Genomic DNA, 12,435 nt, shown 5'->3' with positions numbered 1-12,435 from the left:
CAGCACTGCTGCCTCCCATCCTGAACACAGCCTGGCCCAGCCCCACCCGAAGCTGGGAAGAACCTGGCACAGCCCCCATCCTGCAGCAACAGCCTGCCCCACCCTACCCTGCTCCATGTGCAGATCCAGGGCACACATCCCCATGCCCTCCCAGGGTGTGTTCAGGGTAGGAGCTGCCCCACCTCTGCCCCCTGGACAAGCTGCTTGTGGCTCTGTCCCACGCCTGGCCCTGGCTGAGCATCACCTGCTCCAGCTCCACTCCCTCCCTCACTGTGGGGGCCACATCAGCATACCAGCCCAACACTGGTCTCCAAGCTTCCAGGCTGTGCATGTTGTAGCTGTGTGCATGCACAGGGCATTTATGAACCACATTATTGGCCATATCAAGGGAAAAAAAGCCTATTTCCGATACAGTCAATTCCCTCTATATCAGCGCCTATCTAATATGGGACCAATGTATTGGTGCACCTTTAGATGTATTGTTGTGTATTTCAGACATCATCTTGGTAACTGATTTATGAATTACTTATCAGCATTATTTTAGAACAGGAACATGAGGAAGAGAATGATGGATCAATGGGAAGGATTTTGTGCGTGTAGGTTAGAAACAAGAGCAATTGCTTGGTAAGAGAAACAATCAAATGGAGAATTAAGACTGCACGTAATCACTAATGATGCAAAAAAGAGTGATTAGGGACGTGGCTAGACCAGCACAGGTAAATAAAAAGGAACAGAAGAATCATTTAGAACTTCGAACATGAAAAATGAAATTTTGAAATTTATGATGGACATTTTGCTGTATATTCAAATGTATTGCCTAATTAACATTTAAGATATAGTTAATAATTGATGTAAAAATTATTTTGTAGGTGCCTAATGGATAAAAACTTCGTAAGGATTGGAAAATGGTTCATAAGGCCCTATGAAAAAGATGAGAAGCCTGTTAACAAAAGGTAGGATAACATAATTCAAGATGACTTAAGATTTATTGCTGCATCTCTCTCCTGCACCATCTTTTCTTCATTTGTAAATAACTCTTTGCTTGCCAGTAGCTGCAGTAGTTCACAGAGATAATTGAGTAGATTCTAAGGTTATGTTACTGATTCTAACTTGGGCTGGAAAAGTGAAGTTGATTCTACAATAGTTTGTATAACAAGTCTGAACAGTGGCAGTTCTTTGTTACTCCAAACAGTTATAAGCTCACCAGCTGTTTAATTTTGAATGCTTTACCCTAAGCCTAAACTCACATTTCTAATAGTGAAATATTGTCTGTTTTTGAAAACTTTTAGCTTTAAAAACTACTTAGATATTTAATTTCCCCTTAGAATCACATGTATAGTCATTTGACCAAAGCTTGTAAGACTATATGGGTTTTCGGTAGCATTTGTTACAATTTGAGAGTTGTTTGCTTGTATTTTTTCTCTTTAACTGTATTGCCTTTTGCCAGTAATGTGCTTCATATTTGTTACAGCACAGTATTGCAGCTGGTTGCTTTCGACAGCATGTTAACAAGTTAGCTCAAAGCAGTAGTACTTCATATAACCTTGCAAAAATAAAGTGAAAGTTGCATTTATCCACTTTCCTAATATGAAAATATTCCTTGGCATGTGGATTTCTCTCCATTCACAGTATTTGGAGACTGTGGGTTGTAGTAGTTTAATATAGTTTTTTTACCTCTGGAAATCAAGTTTAAAATTTTCATTTAGTTCATAGACGAAATGTATTTGACAGTCTCATGCTGTTTCCCAGCGAGCATCAATCAACTGTGTTAAAGCATCTGGCAGCTTGTGCTCAAAACAGAATGCACCTACAAACATAAATATACATACATATTGTGTAACATATTTTAGGAAAATAAATGTGAACTTAAATATATTTAGCTTTTATAGTTTATGTCAATAGTATCATCACTTTACTGACACCTTTAAAGAGGTTTGACACTTGGATTCCTATCCTGAAGAAATAATTGTTATATTAAAAATATTTGCATAAAGACAAATATCTGTATATTAGAAGAGATCTTGTTGAATACATAAGTGTTTGTGCTTTTTAAAAATTACATCTTATAGCAGTATTAAGTTGTCGCTGTAAATGTTTTGGTAAGAGTTCAAGTATGTTGTCTTTTATGCTCAAAGATATAGTGATGGGACTACAAAAACTGGCAATACTTTTGATTTCAAATAGCGACAGTTGCCAATAGGCGGTTGCTGAGACTAAGCCCTACTTATTTAATGCCTAATGCTTTTTTCTTTTTTCAACAAAGAAGCAGCTGTGTTTTTTTCCTATTTTCAAGCAGTATAGTAACAGGACCAACAGGAGGTGAGTTAGGATCAGGGAGGAGCAACTGACAGGTTTTAGCTGTTCAGTATTGTGCCATAGGTTATGTCTACGCAAAGTCATTTCTATCTCAAGTTAATTGACTCCCATTTGATCGAACATAAATATTTGTAAAGGCTGGTATAGATACTCTTGTTTATTCTAGGTTGTGCATTTCTGTACTTTACCTTAGATAATCTAAAGAGGGTAGCAAAAGGAGGGAGGAAGCAATTGGTAGTGTTTGTTCCTAAGTGATGTCTTTATGTAGGAAAAGAAGTTGTATTGACTAACTGTAAATGCAAGGTTGTAGACACAGCAATCTGCAGTTTTAACATGTAAGCTGGTTAAGGTAGAATCTTGGGGGCAGCTAATATATGTTAAAAAGCACCTTTTTCCTGTTGAAAACATGGCTTGGGGCTGGGACAGCTCTAGCCCTAGATAAAAGTGGAAAAACAACCCCTGAAGTTTTTTGTCTGTAATTTTCCACCACCCTTCAGGGTACATTAAAATAGGTCTAAAAAGACTAGACGCCTCACTTCAGGGTTCAACGTCCATAGCAGGGATGAGCAGCCAGAGATTCATGGTCGGTAGGGGCAGGGAGCTAAAGTAGAGGCAGCAAACATCTGGCTAGTTGTCAGAGAATCAGTAGACAAGGATCTATGAACTATGATGAGGCTGGATTAAAAGAAGAGGATCAGAGGGAGCCTGTAACCCTGGGAATAAAGAGGAGGAGCTGTGACCAATTAAGAAGTACTAAAAGGAAGGGCAATGGAACCTCCTGCTGGAAGGGAACTGAACAGGGGGAAGAAAAAATTATGTAGCCTTGTGTAGCAGGGTAGGCAAGAATTGAAGCAGAGGAAAGACTATCTGCTCCTCTCCAGGAGTGAGGGAGTAGTTGGGGAGATTAAAATAGAGATCCGTTTTGGATGTGGAGGGAGGGCAGAATTGACTAAGGAAGAGGAAGTGCCCCAATGAATTTAGTTTGGTTAATTTTTATTTCTGAAATCAGAAATTATTTTTACAGAAGAAAAGGAGATGTATCAAAAATACCATTTGTGGAGCAGACAGGTGGATAGACAATATCTAACAGTGTATGCCTTTCTCCCTTATTTATTTTGGCAACCAGTTAGCAATGGTAAGAAATGTTCTGGTCTTTGGTTCTAGGACTACTGTGATTAGTAGGAATATAAGTGTTTATTATAATGCCTGCATTACATATATTTAAGTATTATTTTTACACACGCGTCTGCATGCGCACACACACGTGTACACACACACCACACCCCCAACCCAGAGCATCAAAAGTTTCCAGAATTTCACTCTGATAAAACGCCTTACTACTACCTTCTTAGATGGAGTGGAAAAATTACTAAAAAATCTATTTAGAATAGCTTCCAGAGAGCATCTGGATTTTATATAGGTTTCTTAAAGGATTGCCAATATATTTTAACATAAAATATTCTTAGAAACTTATTGCAGAACTTTTTATATCACACATACATCACTGTGAAGAGAAGTAAAGTGAAATATTTACTTTTTGGCACTTAAATAAGAGAAATGGTAAAGAAGCTAGTTTATGGTATGAACTAATAGGCACAGCTCCTTAATCTAAATAGGCTGTTTTAAAGTTGCTCCAACTATACAAAATACTTAAAAATCTTGTTTGTGGTTTATAGAAACTGTGTGCTAAAATAGTGTGTGTAAGAAAAAGTTGTTCCACAACTGAAATATTTTGGATTCAGATTCTTAAAAGTTGGCCCCTCCTTTTTTTAGTAAAGGCTGCTGAAATGTGAGATTAATCCGATACTTAGCTATCCAAGAGACCCTGATTTCACCTGCAACAATTGCAGGTGCCAGAATGCAGATATAGTTAGACAGGGATGAAAGTGTAGTCCTTTGTCTCATTCAGCCTCAAGCAAGATTTTTCAAATCATAGTCCTATCAAATACTGCATAGGCACAGCTGCAATTACTATTTATAGTTAACTGTTGCAGTTCATAACTTTATGGTTTAGACTTCTTTTCTGCGATCTATAAATGAGCATAGGGAATATGTCTTCTAAGACATGCAGTGTTGTATATACATGCCTGCAGCCATACTCTACTTTCCTCTAATCAAGAAATGTTACCAGCTGATTAGAGTTTGATCACTACTTGGATAGTCCGGGCATGCATGGTCCATGGCCATATGCATTTCTTTATAAGCATGAAAATAGGGACCTTGAACAATGTAAGGGTGATGATTAGAACTACCAGATACCTTAAGAACTGTTTCAGTTCAGATACTATTGGAAACTGTAGCCGCTTTTGGCTGCTTAGGAGTAGAAATCTTTCAGGAGATCTAGATGCTTCCTGAAGTCATTTTTGTGATTCATTAACTGGTAAGTTTTTTCCACCGTAGTTCTACTAAATCCATGACCCAACATGTTCATGGTGCTATGATCTGGACAGACTGAGAAATGGGGGTTCTGACCATGGTATATTATGAAAATTCAATAGCATATTTTTAAGAGTTGGAATATTAAATCTAGTGTGCTTGCTAAATGTCAGATCAGGGAGTTTTGTTTACAGAAACTTTTCTTGCAGTTTCGATAACAACTGCATTCCTCTTTTACTTCCTAAAACTGTTGTGTTTTGTTACTGTAACCTTTTAAACATCCCAGAGCTTATTGATGAGTGGCTCATGTTGAATTACATTATCAGTTTCTTTCTCCATTATTTTAAGTCTTATTGATATTAATTAATACGATAACCTATCCCTGAACACCTATTCCATGACTTCACGACTATTTTATTAGGTATGGAGCAAATATACAATTCCTTGTTATTAATTGTCATCTCAATTCCTTTTTTCAGACTGACAACAGAAAAGGAGAAAGAGAAGATTTATCTAGGTTCTTAATATTCAATATAGTATAGCAGAACCCAGATACTTCACAGAATTAAATACCGTACCCCATGAAGATGAGAGTTTACAAAGTAACTAGGAATGTATAGAGCCAGACCAAATGGCTGTGTGAGATTGTGGAGGTGCTCCAGTTGTCTGCTGTATCTTTTATTTCAAAGGATGCTGCTCTCCAGTCAGCTGCTTAGGACCACTGATAAGCTCCAGTTGATTGGAGAAGTGATGCCATAAGCACAGCAAACAGCTGATCAGTTTGTTCTTAATTTTTGGCAATCTGTTGCAAAATAAGTGGGTTGTGAGCCACCCAGATATGAAAGTTCTGGGCTCTATTGTATATGAGTTCCTCCCAGAGATAAAAATTGCAACTGCTTTCCCTCTCCCACCACCTTGGAAATTATGGCTGAGCCTCTTAGACCCAGAAACCTTGGTTGAAAAACAAATGAACAAACAAATATTTACGACTCCATAGCAAACCCCCCCAGAGATTCATAAGGACCTCTTTAATTACACAAATTAGAGAAGGAGAGCGAGAGACAGATTTCCTGTATGCAGTGACTTACAACACACAGCAAGAGACATGTCAGAGAGATATGGTGTATTTTCCCATTCCCGTTAGCTCAGGCCAACATCCTGTATCTTTTTTTTACATGGTTTGTGTAAAAGAAAGGTTTTGCAGCCTTGATTTAGAAAGAAACTTTTTTGAAGACTGGTGTGGTTCGGACAGCATTGGTCTTTTACTACATGAATAGTTTCCCTAGAATATGTCTTTTAAAGTCCATTTCAAAGCATACCCTTTCCTTGACAGAGTTTGAAATGTTTGCATTCCAGTTGCACACAATAGACTGATTTGTTTATTTATATATTGTGAGCATTTGCTTTTTGGAATAGGTTTAGCATGCTAGATCAGAATGCTAATTATTAATCCAGAATATGTTTTTGTATGCTGCTGCTTACACTTAATTTCAGACCTTCAAAATGCCATTGGCTGGATTCTTAAGCGACTTTAACACTTCCATATATGCTATTCTAATAACAAAATCCATTTTTTTCATATTGGTTCAAGTGGACCACACCAGATGTGTTTTGAGTCAGAAAAGAAAGGTGGAAGCCCATACTACTGTCTATCTGACAGGTATGATGGCAGGGTAAAGAGGCACCTAATAGACCTACTGAACCAAAGTTGCATCTCTGGTCAATTAGCCTATAAGGTGCACTTCTGTTCTGCTGCGTTCCTGACTTCAGACTAACACAGCTAACTACCTTTCTCTTCAAGGTATGATTTACAACTAGACTATTTTGTAGTGCAAGTATCTGAGTCCCAGGCAAATGGTTCACTCTCCTTTCAATTCATAATGTTCTTCTGTTCCGATTTCAAGGGTCCGGTGGCATGAAGCACACTACCTAGCATGCATAAAACTCTGCATAGCTTGGCACTTAGTGCCTTCCCAGTTCCCCCTGTCTTTAGCCAAATAATTAATTGTATTTCATTCTGCATTAGTAATAATTTGAGGTCTGCTATAATAACTCTTCTTTAGGGCCTCTGAGGGTAGACCCAGATTAAAAATTAGTAGATATCTGTGTTCATGGAGGAATTTAACTGCACCCAAAAAGTAACAAAACCAGAGTCCTGTGATTTTTATAAGATAAAAAATCTTGTAAACAGAAATGCAATTTGCTGTTTAATCAGGTTGTCCTTATTTGTTTTCTTTTGTTCCTTTAAAAACAAATTAAATGGCTTACAGAATAAAGACATAGTAAGAGTTAAAACAAAAGGCGAAAAAACAGTTGGTTTCATGGGGCATATCCAGATGAGCATGCGCATGCTGTATGCAGTGCTGTAAACTGCACATGCTGGACATGGGCATTCCTTGTGCTGCTGATTTGCAGCATTGGACATTTTGTTGACACCGGGAGATCCTGGTGTAAAAAAACCCCAACTCCGCATCTGAAAAAAGTGGGACAGTGCATGTGGTGGCAGCGTGTGCTGCCCAAAAGCAGAGCCTGGCCGTCTGGAGCCTCACTCCAGCTGCTGGCTAGGCTCCTCATGCTGGATAACCAGTACTGGAGCCCCGGGAGGCCCCCAGGACTCGAGGTAAGGCTGCTGGGGCCAGCCCAGGTACTGGTCCCAGCTTCCCCTGCATCACCCAGTGCAACCTGCTGCATGCCAGAGGATGCATGCAGGGGTGTTCCCCAGAGACAAGTAGTAGCAGCATGACTATGTGCTGCTGCTGTTTGTCCTCAGGGAAATGCATATGTGTGCTCATCTGGATGTGCCCCGGTGTCTAATGCATTCTGTTAGGGATTGTTTGTTTTTGTCAGTTTTTTAAATTGCTCTCATTATGCTGCATCTTTATTTGAAATGTTATTATTGACGGGCACTTAAAGTACCAATTTTTGGCGCTAAGACGCTTTTTCAAACAATTCAGGCCCAAGATTTGACCTTCCTTAAAACTGATTTTGAACTGAAAGGAAATATGCTTTGGCTATTACGTTATTTACAGAATTTTACTCATGTAGATAGCTGCAATTTATGGTTTCCATTGGCATATAGGAAAGTGCCATTGTTTGCAAAGAAAGTAAGGGCAAAATTGACATTTGAAGGAAGTTATTTTTGCAGATGTTAAGGGCAGTGGTTACAAGTGGTAGTGACAAATTAATTTTATTTGAATAGTTACCTTAAAAGAAGCTCAGATTACTGGTATTATCTGACTTTACATGGTTTTAATTCAGAAGCATATTTTAATTCTCAGCGTTGTGATGGAAAAGATCAGTCTTGTTTTCTGCTGTTCATGTGTTTCCAGATGTCAAGAGGCTTATATTTATTCAGGTTTCAGCAGTTCTGCTATTTCAGTGCTTATTCTGCATATAGTTTGCTTTGCTTGAAAGCCTACATTTTACCCAGGAGACTATAGTTTCTTCCCTGCACTATTGGATCATGAATTGCAACTCTTCTAGCAGAAACAGCAGCAGCGCATTTGTGGTCTTACCATGTTATGCTGAAAGAAGTAGGATTTTCCAATTGGTTGTACATAATGGGAAGGTAAGCCGGCAAGGAAGAGTTTTAGGCACTACTGAACAGAGTTGCAACTTTGGAATATGGGATAAAGTGGCTAGAGGAGCTCAGTCAACATTTATATTTTAGCATGAGGAATGGAACAAAATATGAATTACATCAGATATTAACACCTACAAGGCTGGATGTCCTAGTTACTGTTGTGTTTATTTTGGATAAAGGTGAGAATAGTAATATATTATTAAATTAAGAATGTTTTATTAAATTGCTACTGAGAAATACTTTTTATACAACCCACAGTCTTAACAGTTTCAGAATTTGGTCTAATGTTGATGGAGTTTGTAAATGCATCCTTTAGGCAGGGCAGGGTGCTAGCTGTTGTAACAAAGACATAATTGAGGCCTTTGTTCATAAAAAAAAAATACCATTTCGCATTCATAGACTGAATAAGGATAGCCAGGCTTTCATCTTCCATTTTTTCTGTCAAAAGTACTGGGAAGGTTATGGCAAAACAATTTGAATATCAAGATTCCTCAAATCTTCTTTACTCTCATCACTTTGAATACAGACCTGAGTATAGCACAGAAACTACTACCAATCCAGGGCTAATTTTTATTTCACCATACACACTAAGATTCCCTTTCTACCTATGGTGGAAAAGAACCACCCTGAGTATAGACCTGCCTGAAGTAAAATGGAGGGGATGGAGGAGGTGGCAATATGGGGCCTTCTCATTAGTATCCCAAGGCTGCTTGTACATGCCACAGGGATTTAATTCAGTTTAGTTTTCCCTAAATTGAAACGGTGGGTTTTTAAAAACAATGTTTCAATTTAGGGAGAATTAAACCAAGCTAAACCCCTGTGGCGTGTACACAAGGGCAGGGGCCAGATCCTTACCTGCCTCTTTGGGTGTGGGGGGAGGAGGAGTGAGCCTGGCAGCCTGAATCTGGCCCATGGGCTGTATTCCTGCCCCTTTGCCCCTGCTCTAGGTGATAGGTACAGGCTGAGATATAGATAAGAGCAACTGGTCAAGGCCTGACCTGAACAAAACAGATATTGTCAATTGGATGGACTTAAAACCTGGCATTGTTGTTCAGTTTTGTAATGCTGGGGTAGCCAAACGGTGGTGTGTGTGTGCCATAAGTGGCATGGGCAACCTTGGTGTATTGTATGGCAGATCATGGAGGGAACAGAAAGCAGAGTCGCAAGTTGGGCAGGGAATAGAAAGCAGAATAGCTGACAAGGCAAAGGAAGAGGATCAGAGTGGTACTCGGGGAGAGTACAGGATTTACCTTAGGGCATGCCTGGTAAAAAGGGTGACGCCTGTTAGCTTAAGATATGCCTCTTAGTGCATGCTCATCTGGACATGCCTCGTAGTAAGCATTTTTTTCCCTGTGCCACATGACAACAAGGTGCAGTCATTGGAAGTGTTCAACAAATTGCCCATTGGCTTACTGGAAAGGAAGTTGCTGATAGATTGTTTTTATTGGAATTGTCTGAGACTTTGGAATTCCTTTCCATAGTTCTGAAATAGCTGTGATCCATCTATATTCAGGACATTCTGTGAATGCCATAGCTTTCCCCAAGAATTTCTGGGAAACCATAGGGTAGGGGAAAAAAGTCAGTTGTTGGAAGTCATATTCACTTGCTTTTCTTGCGATACATATTTTAATACCTGTCAGCTGCGTCTGAAATATTCATATATTTTAGCTTTTATCCACAAATATAAATAATGAGATAAAATTGCATTTCTGTTCCATGTCTCTTATTGTGCTTATTTGGTGACACCAGTTCTGCCTGTAGATGGAAGAGCTATACCATATTTGCTTGAATATAAGATGAGACTTTTTCCCCCTAATCAACATGGGGGAAAAAGCTTCCCATCTTACATGTGCATATTAGGAAACCTCATTAAATACATTGTATATCATTAAACTTCTACCAAAAGCAGCATGTTCTAAGTAATGAAAACCAACTACAAAGTTAATTAAATGCATCTAACATTGAGCATGACTATAAAGCACATGGCCAATATTGGGGAAACACCACAAATATAGGCTAGTGCAGCCCACCTGATGAAGATATATGGTAATACCCATTCTAGTCAGTTTCTCCCCCCACCTGTGGCAACTCTTAAATCATGGTGAGCCACTACACTGAATACATTTTTTCTTCCTCTTCATTCCCACATCTGAGCTGCTCCTTTCTTTCCCATTTCCAGTGATTTCTGTTTCTTCACCAGCGTTAAGTGTCTGGCAAATGTCACTAAATGGGGCTGTGAACAGTTCCCCCTGGATCCCTCTGTCACCCCATTTCTCAGCCTGTCGCATATGATTAGTGTGGCCCTGGCCTCCATGAGGTGGAGCTTCACCAGACTGCCCTATACCTCATTTGCATATACATTTTTCAGGATCCCAGGACTCGTGACAAAAACACCCAGTTACAGTCATGAGTTGGGAACTAATTTGAACTTTTGTGGCAGGTATTTGGAATACACATAGAGCAGTGCTGAGCTAGGGGGTCACCATGGCTAGAAATCTTTTGACCCTGCTAGGGCCCACCCCAATGAACTGTGTGGTAAAACGTGAGCCCTTTGGATTTGGATAAATGTTGTGGATAGTTTGTGTTGTATATAGGTAGGTACCAAAGTTCTGCTTAAGTGTCCTTATGGAGTGCCTGCGGTAAACCTTGCAGAAATTTCAAAAACAGTAGCATGCATTGATTCTGAATGAACTAAGTCTGTGTGCATCCATAGTAATTTGCCTGTATGTAAATGATTACAGACATGTTTTTTCAAAGTCAGAGTTTTCACATTTGGCCTTCACTTCCATATGCTCAGGGAGAGCAGAGTATGACAGTAAGGGATGAGGAGGGGGATGGAGTGGGGAAAAAGTAGGGGGCTGGGGGCAAGAGAGCCACCTGATACCTCTCTCTCCCCCATGCCTCCAATAATTACATTCTATGCCTGGAAAAAGTATATCAAATTTATACATTTTTCATACATAGCATCTAATCAATGAGAGTTGTCTTATATTCAGGGGCATCTTATATTTGATGCTTATATATGGTGCTTTTTGAATGTAGGGTGTGTACACCTACTTTGCTTTAAAATATTTAAATTATGTAGCATAGAGAGTATACATAAATATTGCAATTATTCTATACTTATGAAACATTTATTAACTGGAGTCATTCAAAAAATACTTAAAACAATCAAAACAGTCAGATACGTGCAAATAGCAACTGGGAGTGGGAATTGTAAATTTCTAGTCTCCTCTTTATTTCAATTTGTTACTTGACTATTTTATTCTTTTCCATTATTTATAAATGTCATAGTTATCATTAATGTTCCTATTAAAACATATTTTGGGATACAAATGACTGAAATTCAGTAATTATATATGAAAGTTGGCTTAATCAGAACTTGGTGACCACTTAGTCCCAAGAATTTTTAAGTTCCTTTTCTCATTATACGCTCATTATTGGCACTGTATATAAAGAATAAACTAAGTGCCCCTGATGTGCTGTTAATTAGATTTGTCAGGACTTCCAGTTTCACAGCCTGCCAAACACAGTGTTGTCACTGAGTGTATCAGTATTGAATTGACTTAAGGGCATTTGTAAATATTTAGCAGTCCTCTTAGTTTTGAATGCTTATTCTCATGCAACTTATTGTATAACCATTTTTACCAACATAAAAGAGTGATGGGTGTATACTTTAAGATCTGAACATATTAATGGAGAGGTGATTATATAAGCCTATCCTTTAGTACTATAGTTACTTCTATAGCCTACTTTCTGATTATTGAAGTATAGTAAAATGTCAATTATCCAGAAAAACTAATGTCATTATTGTTCCAGATAATCAAACCAAACTGCAGGCTGATGGTTTTGTTAAGATAGAACCTTCCCATTAAATTGACTTTTTGAATAATCAGATTCCAGATAATCAGCTCTGTATTATAGACACAAGCCATCAGCCTTTCATTGTTTACACATTTACTCCTCCAAGGATACATCATAATTATTGAGTGTAATTGTATTTTTTTAACTTTAAACCAAACAATTTGCAAAAACATGAGTTAAAAATAGTTTTATCTCTGCATATGCCCTGGTTTAACAAACATTTTCTTAATTTAAATATTTTCTCTTACTTTTTTTCCTGTATAAAAATTCCACATTAAAAAACAAGAAATTTACTT

General features: G+C 38.4%; 1 protein-coding gene across 1 annotated transcript in view; it reads left to right on the top strand.

Moving 5' to 3' along the window:
* MED13L (mediator complex subunit 13 like) overlaps window positions 1-12,435 on the top strand; it is a 418,263-nt gene that overhangs the window by 227,411 nt on the left and 178,417 nt on the right. The window contains exon 4 of the mRNA XM_019539346.1: window positions 870-953. Coding sequence (XP_019394891.1) covers window positions 870-953 — 84 coding nt within the window. The remainder of the gene's footprint in view (window positions 1-869; window positions 954-12,435) is intronic.

The sequence above is a fragment of the Crocodylus porosus genome, unplaced genomic scaffold (assembly GCF_001723895.1).
Source record: "Crocodylus porosus isolate Cpor-Errol unplaced genomic scaffold, CroPor_comp1, whole genome shotgun sequence".
NCBI classification, from domain to species: Eukaryota; Metazoa; Chordata; order Crocodylia; family Crocodylidae; genus Crocodylus; species Crocodylus porosus.
Note: the sequence above shows the minus strand (reverse complement) of the source record. Positions and strands in the feature narration are given on the sequence as shown.